The sequence below is a fragment of the Theropithecus gelada genome, chromosome 17, assembly GCF_003255815.1.
Source record: "Theropithecus gelada isolate Dixy chromosome 17, Tgel_1.0, whole genome shotgun sequence".
In the NCBI taxonomy this organism is placed as follows: domain Eukaryota; kingdom Metazoa; phylum Chordata; class Mammalia; order Primates; family Cercopithecidae; genus Theropithecus; species Theropithecus gelada.
In genome coordinates this window covers 67,705,882-67,724,516 of record NC_037685.1, presented here as the reverse complement: position 1 = coordinate 67,724,516, position 18,635 = coordinate 67,705,882, and the positions used below count along the sequence as shown (strand labels likewise).

General features: G+C 39.1%; 2 protein-coding genes across 6 annotated transcripts in view; both read left to right on the top strand.

Moving 5' to 3' along the window:
- Positions 1–3,752, top strand: part of SPART (spartin) — a 38,550-nt gene extending 34,798 nt beyond the window's left edge. For all 3 annotated transcript variants that reach the window (XM_025364278.1, XM_025364276.1, XM_025364277.1), the window contains one exon: positions 848–3,752. In XM_025364278.1, the coding sequence (XP_025220063.1) occupies positions 848–1,115 (268 nt within the window). In that variant the 3' untranslated portion in view covers positions 1,116–3,752. The remainder of the gene's footprint in view (positions 1–847) is intronic.
- A 4,624-nt stretch (positions 3,753–8,376) lies between these two features.
- CCDC169 (coiled-coil domain containing 169) overlaps positions 8,377–18,635 on the top strand; it is a 63,199-nt gene continuing 52,940 nt past the window's right edge. For 2 of the 3 annotated variants that reach the window (XM_025364338.1, XM_025364336.1), the window contains exon 1: positions 8,377–8,605. Coding sequence is in view for 1 of the 3 variants with exons in the window: in XM_025364335.1 (XP_025220120.1) it covers positions 8,523–8,605; positions 10,359–10,438 (163 nt within the window). In the remaining 2 variants the exon portion in view is untranslated. Of the gene's footprint in view, positions 8,606–10,358; positions 10,439–18,635 lie in introns of all 3 variants that reach the window. The other variant, XM_025364335.1, reaches the window with a different exon arrangement.

Sequence of the window (18,635 nt, the reverse complement as noted above, 5' to 3'; positions counted from 1 at the left end):
ATACGTTAAAGGACAAAGCTAAGAATCTCCTCTCCAATAGGGTTTATATTTTAGTGAGACAAGCAAGACATGAACAGTGATAATGAGTAAGTTCTATATTATGTAGAAAGTGGTAAGTTATGGGAGAAGAAAAAGTAGTTAAAAGGGGAATCAATTGTCAAGAGGTGGAGGTGGGCATGTGGGAAAAGGCAATTTAAACAGATTAGATAATGAGAAGATTATAGTTGAGCCAACTTGTAGAAGGTGGGGCAGAGAACTATGGGAAGTCCAAGCAGAGAGCAGCCAGTACAGAGGTCCTAAGGCCTTTGAGTGCTTGGTGGGCTGAAGGAACAGCAAGGAGGCCAGTGAGTGTGCAGTAGAGTGGGATGCAGGGGAGAATGCCATAGAATCTCTGTTTAAAGACAAACTCAAATTCCCATAATTAAAAGACGTAGCCAAAGTCTGGTTAAGGTAGAACTTGAAACCACTTATATGACTCTAGATTAGTTGCTTCTGTGAATATTTTCCCTCATATTTCCAGAAAGGGAGGATTAAAAAAAAATGACTGATTAATGACCTATATTATAATTTACACTTTATTTTTACTTGAGGGTCTTTATTACATCATTCTCAGCTAGTCTTGAGTTTATTTTCACACACTGTTTTTACTAAAGGAGAAAATACAGCTTTGTCACAGTGTGATTTCATTCTCTACTGTGTTTTAAGTTGTTAATTAAATTGAAACCTAAGCTTTAATTTTGCTTTCAGGGGTAACACAGTAATCATTTGACTTATTTAATACTAATTCAGAAGACCTTATTTTATATTTATCATATCATTGTTATGTCCTCTAATCTTTCTTTTAAAGATACGGGTATAATGCAGGAGAAGCTACCCACAATGCGGTGGATTCTGCAGTCAATGTTGGCGTAACTGCCTACAATATTAACAACATTGGTATCAAAGCAATGGTGAAGAAAACTGCAACACAAACAGGACACACTCTCCTTGAGGACTATCAGATAGTTGATAATTCTCAGAGGGAAAATCAAGAAGGAGCAGCAAATGTCAACGTGAGAGGGGAGAAGGATGAGCAGACGAAGGAAGTAAAGGAGGCAAAGAAGAAAGATAAATGATGAAGTGCTGGGAATCACCTATACCAAAGCCTTATGAAATGGATGAAATTTTGTTATGTAAGCAAATGTGGAATTCCTCACAGATTAACCAGTATTTTTTAAATGTATTCATTCCTACAAATTAACTTTCATAAATTTTATGGCATGTCTTCTATTTAAAAGGAAAAGAATAAGTATTCTTGCATCTGGCCTTAGAAATGTGAAGTAATATTCTCAAGTTTATTTTTTCCAAGTGTAGCTGAAATATTTTTGCAGGTAAAATAAAGCTAATAATACATGTGCTATTTAGACCTTATTAAACCTAATGTTGAACTATTTTTATATCTGCTATATTTCAGAAAGCAAATTAGGAAACTATATATTTGCTTAAAAATTGGCATTTAGTAACCTTAATTCTTTTTATAGAAGGCTTAAAGTATTGTCTCCTCTTTTTGCACTGTGTGGATTTTTTTAGATGCTTCTCAAAATTTTCAGTGTGTAAGCTAAACCTAATCCTAAACTAAGAATTCTCAAAAAGACTTGTTCAAAACGGAAAGACTGATGAAAAGTAAATGGACTACTTTTGTAACTTACCTGTTTGTTAGGAAATGGAATGGTCTTTTTGATTTAAAATGAATAAAAATAGATTATTACATCTTTTGTATTGAGACCGATTGTTCTCTTATGAGCCTAGGACATTTGGGAACATGATTGGTTTTGTATTAAAATTCAAAGTGATTATTATCAGCTTAATTGGATTAAAAAAGTACTTCAAGAAATTATTTTATCATATCTGCTTCTGTTTTTCCAAAAGGTTAAAACTTGTAAAAAATATATATATATATAAAAACAGAATTGAGTTTACTAATGGTAAACATTTTTATTCTGGGATTCGATCATTGGAATTTATATTAAAAGACAAGTTATTAAAAAGGAAAGGTTCGTTCATAATCAAGGTAAAGAATATGAAAACCTTAGGCGTAATCCATGGTGGATAGGCATTATGGTTTCCACTTTGGCAGGAGGCAGACTATTCACAGACCTATTTACTTACATGGGCTAAAAAACTATGTAACTAAATACCTAATGGTATTTTATTTTTGTTTACTGAATTTAAGAGATTGGTGTTAGTTTTCATAGCTGTAGTCCATTCTAATAATTTCTGATCTTCCAGTGGCTACTTAGACATTATTTGAAGCTGTCTGAAGAATGCACTTTATGAATTAAGAAACTCTGAATTGCCTGACCTCATTATCACATGGGCTTATATTTTGGGAACACATGGAACTGATGTAGGCTTTTCCTAAGACCAAGGATAATGTACTAGTTGATAAAATGGAAATAAAAGTGAATTGGTAAATAGCTTACAGTCTATGCTTTAAGTTTAAGAAATAGAATGGCACTTCATATACTCTCATTTGTGGGAGCTAAAAATTACAATAATCAAACTTATGGAGATAGAGAGTAGAATGATGGTTACCAGAGGCTGGGAGGCATTGAAGGGATAGGAAGGGAAGTGAGGTTGATTAATGGGTATGAAAATACAGTTAGTTAGAACGAATTAGTTCTAGTGTTTGATAGCCTAACAGGGTGACTACAGTCAGCAATAACTTTTTATACATTTAAAAATAAAAGAGTGTAATTGGGACGTTTGTCACACAAATGAATGCTTGAAGCAGTAGATACACCCTGATGTAATTATTATGAATCATATACCTGTATCAAAATATCTCATGTATCCCATACATATATATACCTACCACGTGCCCATAAAAATTAAAAATTAAAAAAAATTTAAAAAGAAATGGAATGGCAAATAATGGAATATAAACTTTAAATAGTTAGCTTTGACCAGAGGTCAGCAAATATCCTCCATGGGCTAAATCCAGATGGCCACCTGTTTTCAAGCCTAACTTATTCACACTCTCTAGCCCTTTGCAGAAAAAGTGTGCTGTCTTAGACTCTAGAAAATGGACTTTTCCCACCATTCATTGAATCATTAGGAGATAGGCATCTTCTAAAGATTTTTTTATATTTTGTAATAATTGATACATAGATAAAATTGTATATTACATGTAAGGTATGATGAGTAACAGAATTAATACTTAAAAACTCATCACACCTAACTAAAGACACGGAAAGCTGCCAATTACGTATATGTATGTTCTTCCTATTTTCTTACCTCTTTCCCCACGTCATTTTTTATTGTTCCGTGCCCTTTTTTAATCACACATGTATATTCTCCAAACATACTGTTTCATTTTTTGAAGCTTTCTACATATAGTGTCTGAATGTGAAGTCTTACTCGCTTTTTTGAGTTTATGTTTAAAATTAATTCTTGTGCTTATATGCATGGATGGTTTAGTTGCTCTATAGTATTCTGTTTGAGTATACCATATCAAGTGTTCATTTTCCTATCAGTTGACATTTGTTTTTAGTTTTTGTTGGTAGAAACAGTACACTCAAAAAATACTTGACTGTCCCCTGGTACACATATGCAAGAGACTTTGTACATAACAGTGGAGTTGTTGGCTTGTCAATTTTGCAAAATAATGCCAGGTATTTTCCAAAATGATGATATTCTCTTGAGTAGTACTTCCCTTTGCAATGTTTTTATTGTTAATGTAGCATATATAAAAAAGTATCTCATAATTTTAACTTGTGTTTTCCTGACCTCCTTTCCTGACCTTAGATCAGGATTTTTTCATGTTCATTTGCCATTCATTTCCCTCTACTGTAAAATTTGCCTGTTGTCTCTGCTGACAATTTTGCTTTTCATGTTTAGGTGTTTACTGAGATTTGTGTGTATGTGTGCAAGATGTAAGGTATCTAATTCCTCCCCTCTTCCTCCGCTCCGTGGATAATCAGTTATTTAACCCCCGTTTATTGAATAGTTCTTTCCTTCAGTAATTTCCCACAGGTCTTTCCCTATATATCAAGTATGAGTGTTTCTGGGCTCAGAGACGTTTGTTCCATCTGTCATTTCTTTTTTTCCTGGGCCAGTCCCACACTGTCGTCATTATAAATTAGTAAGTCCTACTGATTGTTAGGGCAAGAGGCTCAATTCCCTAGACCAAATTCTTTAAGGGTATTTTGGCTAATAGTTCCATAAGGAGTTTAAAATCTTCCCACAAAGAAACATCAGCCCAGATGGACTTACAGGTGAGTTCTAACATACCTTAAGAAAACAATGTTACATTGGGTGCAAAGGCGCACACCCAATCCCAATGGAGGCTAAGGTTGGGTGGATTTCTCGAGTCCAGGAGTTCGAGACCAGCCTGGGCAACATAACGAGACCAAAGATATTGTTGGACATTGTGAATTTTACCTTATTGGGTACTGGATGTTTTGTGTTCCTATAAATATTCTTGAGCTTTGTCTTGGGAGGGGATTAAGTTACTTAGAACCAGTTGGATACTTTTGGATCTTTCTTTTAAACTTGTTAGGGCTAGTGGCTAGTGTTTTTTTCCACTCCTAAAGTAAAATCCTCTGTGTACCTGATGCCCTGTGAATTCAGAGGTTTTCCATTCTGGTGGGTGGTAGCAGGTATTATTCCTACCTCTGTAAACTGTAAGGATTTCCCCACTAATCCTTTGTGATGGTTCTTTCCCCAGCCTGAGTACTTGCCCCACCATGTGTGTGCATTCATCAGGACTCTGCTGCAGAGTGTACCCTGTGGCAGGCCAGGTCTCAACACAGGCCTCCATAACAACTGTTTCAGTACTGAGTGAGTGGCTAAGTTAAATGCTAAAAGATAAAAAAGCCAAGGCCCTTATGCAAAGGCTGGAATGTAACAAAAGCCCACCAACAATTTTGCCCAGGCCTTTACTGGGCCTTAAAGCATGACCAAAAAAATGAAGGAATTCTTAGCTAGACCCATTTAGGATTAAACAAGTTTATTGGGGTTCTGAAGGAATCACCAAACCTCCCTGATTTAGCAGGAGACAAGGGTAATCACCCTAGCACCTGGACCCATTTAGATGAAGTGAATTTACTGAGGCTGCAGAGGAAGGTCTTCAGGACTCAAGACCTTAGTTGTAGATTATAAGAAATTAACCACTTATGTCTTTAGATGAATGCACACTTACACATAGACATATAGCTTAGAAGGTATTATAAGCTCTGGAAAATTTTGTAATTTTGAGTTGGTCTGGTGATCATTTCCAGGCCTTCTCCCTGTAACTGGTTCCAGAAATAAAAACTCTTCCTCCCCGGTTCATCTACATCTTGTTACTGGGTCACAAGAAATAGCAGCCCAACCCTCAGTTTGGTCTGGGAACACCGTGCGCAGCTCTTCCTTCCAATGTCTGCCCTGCAAAGTCTAGCTGCCTTGTTCTCCCTAGACTCTTAGAGAAACTCTGTTTCCTCAACTTAGGGCAACCACCAGCCTCTGCCTGTTTTCTCCTTTTCGCTTTGTACCCTGGCAGGCCCAGGCCAATTTGGGAGCTTGCCTCATTTGTGTCTCAACAAGAGATCATTGTCCCTTACTGCCTGATGTTCAATGTCTTGAAAACCATTGTTTCTTTTTTTGTTCCTTTTAGTTTTTTAGTTGTTTCAAGCAGGAGGTAAATTCCGTTGCTTTATTTCTGCCAGAAACACAAACCTGTTTTCTGCTTGCCTTTGCTCTTAATTTCCCACAGTGAGATTCTGCTAACAGATCTTTTTAAGAAATCCTCGGCTGGGTGCAGTGGCTCACGCCTGTAATCCCAGCACTTTGGGAGGCAGAAGCGGGTGGATCACGAGGTCAGGGGTTCAAGACCAGTCTGCGCAATATGGTGAAACCCCTGTCTCTACTAAAAATACACAAAAAAATTTAGCTGGGCATGGTGGTGTGTGCCTGTAGTCCCAGCTACTTTGTGAGGCTGAGGCAGGAGAATTGCTTTAACACGGGAGGCGGAGGTTGCAGTAAGCTGAGATTGTGCCATTGCACTCCAGCCTGGGAGACAGTGAGACTCCATCTCAAAAAAGAAATCCTCTGTACATTTGGATTTGTCAACAGATAATCTAGTCCTTTTCACTTCATTCTATTCTGTTTACTTGGTTGTGAGTTGCCCTTTCAGACTTACAGCTAGACAAAATTTTGATAAGCATACCTCCTATATTAGGGTAATTCACAGAAACAGAATAGGGAGTGTGTGTATAAAAGATTTATTATAAGGAATTTGCCCATACAATTATGAAGGCTGAGAAGTCTCAGGATCTGCAGTTGACAAGCTGGAGAGGCAGGCAAACTGATGTGTAGTCCCAGTCTGAGCCCAAGGCTGGAAAAGTGTTGCCCAAGGCTGGAAAAGTGTTCCAACTCAAGCTGTTTGGCTGTAGGAGCTCCCTGTTACTCCTGGGAGGTCAGCCTTTTTGTTCTATTCCGTCTTCAGTCGATTGGCTGAGGCCCACCCACAGTGGAGAAGCCAATGTACTATACTCAGTCTCCCAATTGAAATGTTAATCTCATCCAGAAACTCAATTGGAAAACTATTTATGTATTCACAACACGTCTGACACCAAATTGTGTTTTCCACACCAATCAATTATCCCATTCTCACTAAAACCTTGGTCTCCACAACCCCTTTATTTTCTAAAGACATTCCTAAGTCTTTAGTAAATAACTTTTCAACCAATTGCCAATCAGGAAATCTTTGAATCTAGCTGTGACCTGGAAGCCGCCCCCTGTCCCCCATCCCTTCCAATTGCCCTGCCTTTCTGGATGGAACCAGTGTATATCTTAACATGTATTTGATTGATGTCCCATGTCTCCCTAAAATGTATAAAACTAAGCTGTACCCTGACCACCTTGGGCACGTGTTCTTAGGATCTCCTGAGAGCTGTCACCAGCCATTGGTCACTCATTTGGCTTAGAATAAATCTCTTCAAATATTTTACAGAGTTTGTCTCTTTTTGTCAAGGAAACAGATGTATCAAGGGCAGGAGGTGAACTTTGTGATTAAAAATATAATGAGGACGGGCGCAGTGGCTCATGCCTGTAATCCCAGCACTTTGGGAGGCCGAGGCGGGTGGATCACAAGGTTAGGAGATCGAGACCATCCTGGCTAACTCGGTGAAACCCCGTCTCTACTAAAAATACAAAAAAATTAGCCGGGCGTGGTGGCGGGCGCCTGTAGTCCCGGCTACTCGGGAGGCTGAGGCAGGAGAATGGCGTGAACCGGCGAGGCGGAGCTTGCAGTGAGCCGAGATTGTGTCACTGCACTCCAGCCTGGGAGACAGAGCGAGACTCTGTCTCAAAAAAAAAAAAAAAAGAAATGTAGGTCAGGCCTCTGAGCCCAAGCCAAGCTATCGCATCCCCTGTGACCTGCACATATACGCCTGTGACTTGCATGTCCGCATCCCCTGTGACTTACACTTCTACGCCCAAATGGCCTGAAGTAACTGAAGAACCACAAAAGAAGGGAAAATGCCCTGCCCCGCCTTAACTGATGACATTCTACCACAAAAGAAGTGAAAATGGCTAGTCATTGCCTTCAGCGATGACATTATCTTGCGAAATTCCTTTTCCTGGCTCATCTTGGCTCAAAAAGCTCCCCCACTGAGCACCTTGTGACTCCCACTCCTACCCGCCAGAGAACAACCTCCCTTTGACTGTAATTTTCCTTGACCTATCCAAACCCTATAAAACGGCCCCACCCTTATCTCCCTTGGCTGACTCCTTTTTCGGACTCAGCCGCCTGCACCCAGGTGAAATAAACAGCCATGTTGCTCACACAAAGCCTGTTTGGTGGTCTCTTCACATGGAGGCGCATGACTATATATATATATATATATATATATATAGAAATTTCAAGTTGCAGTGAGCAGCTCTGAGGTATGTTCATGAACGGCACACAGATGCAAAACAATAATCTGGAGGGTTAGCAGTCTTCCCGAGTTCAGGAAGTACCTTTTTAAGGCCAGTTCCTCTCGCTCCAACACTGCCAAATCAGCGACTCTGGTGCTTGTTCAACTGAAGCAAAGAAGGGCGCAACTACTCTTGGATCCAGCATTTTCCTAACAAGGGCTAAGAGTGAAGCCGCCTTTGCCACCCTAAGGTCTATGTTTAGGAAAGCAGCAGGAGGGAAGAAAAAGGTGAGGGATATTCTCGGCCTCCTGACACTCCTCTGTGTAGTCGGAACAATCTAACCCCAGAGTCTTGAGCAAGGAGTGTCCCTCGAGCTGTTCTCCAGGGTCGCTCCACCGGACAGAGCAGGTTTCTCTTCCAGTCTCCCCGGCAACCCTCGCCCCGCCCCCTGCCGCCTGCGGGCATCGCTTTATGACGTCACCACGCGCCTCTGCAGGCACGCGCGGGAGGTGGGACCGGCAGGCGGTTCGGGTGCCCCGCCTCGTGCCATACTCTCCTTGCTCGCTTCTGGGTGGCCTTTAATGTCTTGTGTTCTAAGGTGTGCTGAGGGGAAAGACGCGGGGGGTCTCTAGCCTGACACTATGGAGGAAGAGAAAAGCTACAATTTCGACGGTGTGAGCATCAACCGCCTGAAACAGCAGTTGCTGGAAGAAATCCGCAAGAAGTGAGTCGGGGGGCGGCGCGGTGTAGAGTCTGGTCCACGCCCCCCGAGCCTTCACCTGCGGCGTCTCAGGGCCGAAGCCGCTGAGGATGCTGGGAGACCGGCCCCGGGATTAACCCCTGGGCACTTCGGTCGACCTGCTCAAGTGTTCCGTGCCAAAGATTCATGTGCCTCTTTGACTAAGCCTTTGGTATTGTAAGTAGGCAGCTTTCGAGGTAGGATGTTCTGCCCTTAGGATCCAAGCATACGGCGTGTGTTTTGCCTATATACTGTAATGCCAAAAGTTGTGTTTGGTTTTGTTGTCTCCATAAATCCAGATTTTTTGTTTAAAATTCCAAAGATTTTATTTAGTTATGCGGGTTTGCTTTTTTTCTTTCATCCCTTTAGGGGGAACTTCATAAGATGGCATTTAGTAAAACTGTTACTCCTTTATGCTTTTTAAAAACAGTATTCGTACTTGGTGTTAAATTTTTGAACCATTTATTTTTTGGACATACTCCCAACTCCATCCACAAGTCCCGTGAGAATTGGACTCTCCTTTGTGCCCAGATAGCGTTCTGGGTTTTCCTCTATTGTAGCTCCAATCACAGTTTTTTAATTGCTTGTGTATTTCTTGTCTTGCTACCAAACTACACGCATTCTGAGGACAGGTTCTGTGTATTCTGAGGAAGTAGAGAATAAGAGCAAGTACTTGAGGAGAGTCCTGAATGAATGCAAACCCCATCTGTCACTCAGTAATTATGCAATCTTAGACAAGTTAATTAACCTCTTTAATCCTCAGTTTTCTCCACTCTAAGACGGGTATACAAATAGTCATCATCATACTCCTGCAGTTGTTCCCAGGTTGGAATGAAATGCACTATAAAGCACTCAGCATTGGCTTATAATACGCATCCAGTGGAACTTTGCTGCCGCTATTGCTATTTTTCTGTTCACTGTTCACTGAATTCTTCCGTGTTTAATACAATGCCTTGAACATAATAGCACTCAAAACTATTTATTGAATAAATGGTCCTGTCATATGATAATGTTCTATTTATTGATGTCCTAAATAGCTTAACCTTTTAAATTAGTGTTTCTTTTTTTCCCTTTGTTTCAGTTTGTCAGCTATTGTGTATTGCCCTAGGTATGCCTTTCTGTAATAATGTGCAGTGCCTAATTTGCTTGGTTCTGAAAAACCAGATAGCTAACTTCTTTGGGATGATATTTAAGTTAAAGAATTTCCGAGGGCGGGGCATGCTGGCTCATGCCTGTAATCCCAGCACTTTGAGAGGCCGAGGCTGGGCGGATGACAAGATCAGGAGTTCAAGACCAGTCTGGTCAGTATGGTGAAACCCCGTCTCTACTAAAAATACAAAAAAAATTAGCCAGTCTTGGTGGCGCATGCCTGTAATCCCAGCTACTCAGGAGGCTGAGGCAGGATAATTGCTTGAACCCAGGAGGCGGAGGTTGCAGTGAGCCGAGATTGCACCACTGGACTCCAGCCTGGGCGACAGAGTGAGACTTTGTCTCATAAATAAATAAATAAAGGATTTCCAGTGGTTGCCTGGGGGTCTTTGAGCTTTAGTGCATATTTGAGTCCTAGAACTGACTAATTGGAAGCCTTCCTTTACCTGAGTCTTGTTTCTTAACCAGTCCTTCAGTAAATGATGTGTCATAGTAAATTGTTCCTGAAGTAGTAGTGGGTTACTATGTATTATTTTTCTGATGTTATTTTAAATTGAATTATAATCAACAAAAACATTTTAAATAACAGGGATGCAGTGCAACTCTCAATATTTGAACTAAGACACAAGATTACAGAACTGGAAGCCAAACTGAATACTGACAATGAAGGTATATAAGTAAATACTTACATTTGTAACTCCTGTATAATTATTGTTCATTTTACCAGGATTAAATTTCATATATTGAATAATAGTACCAAGGTTTCAGTATTGCTTTTTGGCCACATTAATAATAGTTTATGATAGAGGCTTTAAAATTGATACTTCAGAATATCAAACCTATTACTATTTAATTATTTTTCTACCTTTCAAGTTCAAAATGTTCATTAATTAGCAAAACCTTTGTTACATGACATCAATATATTATTTCTTTATTAAATAAATATCACCAGTTTTCTATTCACCTCAAGTTATACTCTTTGTATCCTAACTTCTAGATTTGGGATATGTTTAAAATCTGTATCTAGGTTTTGGCTATTGTTGTTGGAAGCCTATTGTTTGGTATGGAGGATGTTGTGTACATACACACTCATGTATCCTTAAAATTTGTAATGTATGCAAGATATGACCCTGCCATATGTAAACACTTTAAATGGAAGACCTTTGTTTTCCCTGTTCTAAAGAGGTTCATTGACTATTGGGAGAAAGTATCAAACCAGAATATGGATATGAAAAGTCATATGAGTTCTATGTGAGGATAAATGAAAACGTAGGGAAGAGAAACCTAACAGAATTTGGGTGAGGTAATAAAGACAGGCTTTCCAGAACAGGCAGTGCTTGCACTGAATGCTAAAGAACAGGAGGAGTTTATTAGGGTTATCAGGGTGGGCATTTATACTCTTCCTCAACTGGGGAGCCATGAACAAAAAGGATTAGTGGCCATATGGGAAATAAAATGCCACTTTCTATAAGTACCCAATGCTTTGTTAAAGCTTGGTTGCAGAATACTGCTTTGTCCCAAGGCTGAAGTAGCTTCCTCTATCTCCATATCTATATCTTAGATATAATTGAGTCTCTGGGGGCAGGCTCTAAGTGTACTTATCAAATACTTGCATTGGCAGGATAGCTGGAACTTCTTCATGTACCCAGTTACAGGAAAAAACAGAAAGCATGCTTACAGGTACACATGCAGTAACTATGCCCACTAGTAAAATGTGGCTCAACAAGTTGTACCAGTTCTCAAAAGAAGGAGCTAGTATGTGGGTATAAAGAGAAAAGGTCAGAATGATAGGAGAGAAAGTTCTTTCCTCCGTGGGCCAAAAGTAAGGCCTAAGGTGAAGGGCAGAAATATTTATTCCTTTAAAGCCAGGGACTGTGTCAGGTGAGGTAGTTACTATTATTCCCATTTATGGAAGAATGAAATTCAGGAATTCAAATAACTTCTAAGGTCATATAGCCAGGGAGTGGCTGAGCCATGACTTGATCCTAGATCATGTATTTGCCATGCCTTCAGTAAATGATAATACAACTGCTATTACCACATCACACTCAAAACAGTTCTGCTTGTCTGTTGCTACATAGCAAACCACCCTATAATTTAGCTTAAAGCAACAAACTCTCTCTTACAATTCTGTGGATTATCTGGGTTGGTTCACCTGATGGTTCTTGACTGGGGTCTCTTGTTCGGTTGCAGTCAGGTATACTGAAGATTCAAGTGAACGGTCATTCCATGATGACTCATTCACTTGGCTAACATCTGACACTGGCTTTTGACTGGAAGCCCAGCTAGGGCTGCCTGTCAGAAATGCCTCTTGTACCGTTTTCTTCCACAGCATGGTGGTTAGGTTAGGATGTATCCCAAGAGCAAGCATTCCAAAAGACGTAAGTAGAGACTGCCAGGCCAGTCAAGGGCTACTCCCAGAACTGGCACAGGTGTATATCCACTGTATTCTATTGGTCATAATAGTCACAGATTCAAGGGACTGGAGAGGTAGACTGCTTTAAGGTCACATTACAGAGCAGCACATGGGATGGGATACGTTATTGCAGTCACCTTTGGAAAATACAGTCTGCCACAGGAGCATTAAACATAAAGCCATTTGGGGAATATGCTAAGTAATTAATAAAAGTGGAACATAGGTCATAATGAGAATGCGGTAAAAGATGAGATTGAAGTTTACGAAGGAGATGAATCAAGAAGACTGCATGATGCTAATGAATTTATATTTATCCTGAAGGCAGTGGGGCAATATTAAAGGTGTTTTAAAATGAATTTATTATTGGAAAAAGGTGCACATGCGACAAATATGGGTACATTCACTGTTCAGATAATTTTTTCACCCTTTCTGCTTTCTTCTCAAACCTCTACCACCTCTCTACTCAATCACACTCTTAGGTAATGAGCTTACCCTCCTCTTTCAAAGAAAAAAGAGAAGCTATCAGAAGACGACTTCTGCATGTTTCTACCAGCAGAGCTACCCATCTACCTGCACCCTTGCACATCCTCTTCCCTCTTGTTTTATGAATTGTCTGTCCTTATTCTTGTCTCAGGTTATCTCCTCCCTTTGTGCAGTAGATCCTACCTACTCTTACCTAGTCAAGGATATCACTCTAGTGATGGCCCTCTCTTCCCTACACTGTTTTCCCTGCTCTACTGGATCATTCCCAACAGCAGACCAACATGCTGAATTTATTTTATCTAAACAACAAATGATAGGCTTCTTTTGGTCCCACTTTTCCCCTTCAGCTAGCATCCCCTGTCCCTGCCCTATTTATAGCAAAAACCTTCGAAAGAGTAGTTTTTATTTCTACTTTCTCATCTGCTTATTGTTTTATCTTGCTTGTCACTGGATTAATTTTTAGGTAAAACTCTAAAGAGCTTTATATTCTCAGTCACCTCTTGAAGCCTTTTAGGGTTCATAGGAAACTATGTGTAGAAAATTTGGTTTTGGCCGGGCGTGGTGGCTCAAGCCTGTAATCCCAGCACTTTGGGAGGCCGAGGCGGGGGGATCACGAGGTCAGGAGATCGAGACCATCCTGGCTAACATGGTGAAACCCCGTCTCTACTAAAAATACAAAAAACTAGCCGGGCGTGGTGGCGGGCGCCTGTAGTCCCAGCTACTCGGAGGCTGAGGCAGGAGAATGGCGTGAACCTGGGAGGCGGAGCTTGCAGTGAGCCGAGATCGCGCCACTGCACTCCAGCCTGGGTGACACAGCGCGAGACTCCGTCTCAAAAAAAAAAAAAAAAAAAAAAAAAAAAAAGAAAATTTGGTTTTATGTTTTAATTTGAATTTTACAACAAAGTTTAGTAATAAGAAAATGGTAAAGAAATGTTCAGGTGACTTTTTTTTTTTTAAGTGAGAAGAATTAGTATTTGTGTAGAGCTTTAAGTACGTTTTTTTAAAAAAAATTGAAACCTCACAACTACCCTTTGAAAATAGTATCATTACCTCCATTTTATAGATTGAAAAATGGAGGCCGGGCACGACAGCTCATACCTGTAATCCCAGCACTTTGGGATCCGAGGCAGGCGGATCAACTGAGGTCAGGAGTTCGAGACCAGCCTGGCCAACTTGGTGAAACCGTGTCTCTACTAAAAATAACAAAAGAAAAATTAGCCGGGTGTGGTGGTGGGTGCCTGTAATCCCAGCTACTCTGGAGGCTGAGGCAGGAGAATCGCTTGAACTGGGAGTTGGAGGTTGCAGTGAGCGAAGATTGCACCATTGCACTCCAGCCTGGATGACAAGAATGAGACTCCATCCAAAAAAAAAAAAAAAAAAGGAGACTTATTGACAGCACACAAGGTTACATCTTCATCCTGGATTTCTCCGTTGAGTCTTTTATAGGCTGGTTTCTATTCCCAAATGCCTTTAGCTAGTGGGTAATGTATTAATAGATCCAATATATTTTTTTAAAATCACCTCAGTAAATGCTAAAATTTTAAAAATAAAATTCCATTTGTTTTTCTTATTTCAAAACAAGGAAAATAATACTTCTGTTTATCTCAAACTAGCGTAATACTTAACAATGAAATAGCAGAGGCATTTCCATTCTTGGGGAAAAAAATACCAAAACTGCCTGCTCCATTATTAAAATGCAATATAGTTTTGAAAGTTCCAATTAAGCAATACAATATGATATAGAAATAAAGAGTTATAGCTATTAGAGAGGAAGTTATACAATTATTATAAAGATTAGCATATTAATAACTAGAAAATGGTTGGATACAATAATGAAATAAATGTTTATTTTAAAAAACAAATGCCAGCAATAACCAGTTAGAAAAATAGGGTTTTTAAATGATCCCACCCACAACTCCAACCCAAACCATAAAAGATCTGGCAATATTCCTGACAAGAAATATGAGGACCTATATGAAGAGATAACAGAAGACTGTAACTATAAGGGAGTAACAGTTCAGTCCAAATTCTTACTTATTTAACATAAGAGATATCATACAGGAAACTCCAGAATAAAATGAATTTGGGAAAGCTTTGCAGCATTAACACTTGTTTGCTGACCTTCTGAGAGTCTTTGTTAGTAAGTGAAACAGGTAACAGTGTGTATCTTATTGCTACAGAGTCTGTCAGTCTTAGGTGATCTCTATTTTAATGTTAATGCTGGTCATTTGTGCCTAAACTCCAAAGTGGGGGAAGGTATACTGTGGCGTGTCCAACCCTCCACTTCTCAAAATGGCCTGAACTAGTTTTTCAGGTTTCTTTGAGATTCCCTTTGGCCAAGAGGTGGATACATTCCCTCTGTTGGGGGGGGGGGGGCCTTAGGATTTTTTTTTTTTTTTAGTTTATATTCCCCCTTTTTTGTTCAAGGTATGCAGAGGCAGTATCCATAGCTAAGCTTTTATTAGCTTAAGTTCTGGGGTGGTGTGACTACTTGCCCCTGGTCCCTCATGCTTCTCAGTGGGACCCCTATTGCCAAGGAACTTAGAGTCAAAGACTTACATCCAATTAAACGTTTTAGGCTAGATAGGAGTGGAGGTGAGCAGGTATTCAGTAATCTTTAAAACCCCTTTTAGGTAACATAAGAGCCAAAAACCAAAAGCCAAAAAATAAGGTTATAAAGTTGAGTTATCTATAAATTTTCTGCATTGAGATACTGTAATCTTGACTTGTAGCAATTAGCTATACAAAACACAAGCATTTTGTTCAGCTGTTTAGGCATCTGTGTGTCTGTCCTTGATTTGGAGGGTCTTAATTAATTTTATCCCTCAAAATCTGGCCCTTACAATGACACACTTCTGCGATAGCCCCTGGGCCTGGAGGGATTGAATAGTTTCAAATTCTGGAGGTAAAAAAAAAATGTGAAGTATTAGCAATGTTTCACACAAAAAGGTCATAAGCCCTGCCTAGTTCTGACGATTACAGGAAAGGAAACTTATAGGTAGCTAAACATTTAAATTATTTAGTATCAAGGCACAGAATAAATTATATTATTTTAGATAGAGGCAAAATTATTAAGTGAATCTTAATTTTTCTGCGGTACAGGTGTGTCCCTGTGTCTCATGAAGGTAGTTTACTATGATTGTCATCCTTTCCCAGATCTAAAGATGGGGCTTTGGTTAACTTAGATTTGCTGTCAGATACTGGCATACCCAGGAATCAAAGCCCTGTAACTTCATAGCACAAGGATTAGTTAATAGCACCTGATAAGGACCTTTTTAAGGGGCTGGAGGTGGTGACGCTAGAGTCCATGACTTGACTGGAAGCTGTAAAAAGATTCTGTAACCTTGCAGCAATTAACTTTTATAGCTTTGATAAACACCAGCAATAAGCCAGAGACTTAATTTTGGTTTCAATTTTGAAGATGTTTCTCAAAAATGTTAAAGGGCTCAAAACGTTTGATTAAAACAGATCCACAGGTCATTGTAAACCAATAGTTACTAATTTAACCAAAATGATCATTGAAAGACTTAAAGGCAATACAGAAGGTTACATGCATGTAACAACTTTCAGCCTTTTAGGTCTCAGTTTTTCTAAGCAATTAAAAATCTAATAAATACAACATATGAATTATTTTGATAAAAAGTAAAATGTTGTTTCTTATGCCAGTTACTAGAAAGGCAAAGAAAAACCTGCAGTGTGACTACTTCTCCTTATAGGAAGCCTATTTAGACAACCTGGAAGTTAAACCTGATGAAAAATGTACTTGAATTTAATCAGACACAGGAAGAATGTGTTCAGGGTTATGAGTATAGCAGAGGAATACATAGTTCTTAGTAACTGCCTGAGAAGTTTCTTGATTACATTGAAAAATTTAAACCTATCAAGAAAGCCAAGAGTACAGATTCAAATTATACTGGAGGAAAATATTGCTTTTCTAGACCTTTAAGATAAAACATTTTAGCATCAGGCCACAACAATGGAACCAGAGGAAAAATGTTACAGAAGCTAATTTAAAAGCTGAAGGAGAGAGCGCTCATCTCAGGCCTTCTCAGGCGGAGGAAAAACTGAAAGCAGTGAGACAGCAATAGTTGAACTTCTGAGATATGATTCTGAGAAGTTTTTAAAAGAAACAGGCTCTAAAATTTTAAAAATCTCTTGTAATTTTATTAAGAGAACAGTAATACCTTAAGAAAACCTTGTTGTAGGATAGGGGATCAATCTTAGAAAGACTATTAAAAATAATTCCCTTTGAATTATAGCCAACTTAATACATAAAATAACTTTTGTGATTTTCCTTTTACGAACCTTATCATAACTGACATAGACCATTTATTACATGCTTGGACTTTCTGATTTGTCCTAAAATTTTCTGTTTTCTGAATAACCAGCCATTTTATTTTAGGACAAGAATTTACTATATAAAATCTTTCTCATGTAAAATTATTTGCTTGTTTTATAACCTTTTTATTATAAACACATTTTTGTATCCACAACTTTCTTTATATCTCCCCTACTCACTGATTCTTTTTTATCTTCTTTTAGAAATAATTTTTAAATGACCTTTGAATTACTTAAATTACTCTTTTTTAAAAAATGAAAACACGGCCGGGCGCGGTGGCTCAAGCTTGTAATCCCAGCACTTTGGGAGGCCGAGACGGGCGGATCACGAGGTCGGGAGATCGAGACCATCCTGGCTAACACGGTGAAACCCCGTCTCTACTAAAAAATACAAAAAACTAGCCAGGCGAGGTGGCGGGCTCCTGTAGTCCCAGCTACTCCGGAGGCTGAGGCAGGAGAATGGCGTAAACCCGGGAGGCGGAGCTTGCAGTGAGCTGAGATCCGGCCACAGCACTCCAGCCTGGGCGACAGAGCCAGACTCCGTCTCAAAAAAAAAAAAAAAAAAAAAAAAAAAAAATGAAAACACAACTTACGGAATTATATATTAGAATTCTTATTCTTAGTAACCTTAAATATTAGTGAAAACTTAGGAAGCAAGAAATCCTGAACTGTTTATCAGATGTTAGCATTTTCTGGATGAAACCATTCTACAGTTTTAGAAATATGTTTTCCCACATCATAATCTTTTCTTAATTGGAAGTGTCCCAGAAATCCAATTATTATCAATTGGAGTGGAGCATCTATTATTTAATTCAAAACAATTTTAAGATTTAAAATTACATAAAAAGTCCACTTACAGGCATTTATCTCATTTACATGTATTCACACTTTCCATTTTTTAATAGTTTATCTAAATTACTTCTGAAAATTGAGATACTACACAAAACTAATCATTATTTAAAGTTATTACTGGGCTGAGCGCAGTGGCTCACGCCTGTAATCCCAGCACTTTGGGAGGCCTAGGTGGGCAGATGATGAGGTCAGGAGATCGAGACCATCCTGGTGGCTAACACGGTGAAACCCCGTCTCTACTAAAAATTAGCCGGGCGTGGTGGTGGGCGCCTGTAGTCCCAGCTACTCTGGAGGCTGAAGCAGGAGAATGGTGTGAACCCAGGAGGCGGAGCTTGCAGTAAGCCAAGATTGCACCACTGCACTCCAGCCTGGGCAAGAGAGCAAGACTCTGTCTCAATAATAATAATAATAATTTCCCTATTAACCATTTTTAAAATCTGTGAACAGTAAATGGTGAGCACCTAATTAAGAGCCTTAAAATTAAATGTATTTGCTGATGACTCAGAAGATTTAGCTGTTTCATTGAACTAACAATCTTAAGTTAATCTTATTTGTCAAAAAAAATACACAAAGATTATTCTGTTTTTGGCTGAGTGTAAAGTCTTAGAACCTTTATGTCAACCCTTGACAGCTTAGTATACACACTGATACAAATATAAAACCACTTAGATAAAAATGTATGTGGACAATTCTGAAGACATTTCTATTTTTATCAATAATTTTAAAACCAGTTTTATTAAAGATTCACATGCACTTGAAAAGCATTTGGACTTAATT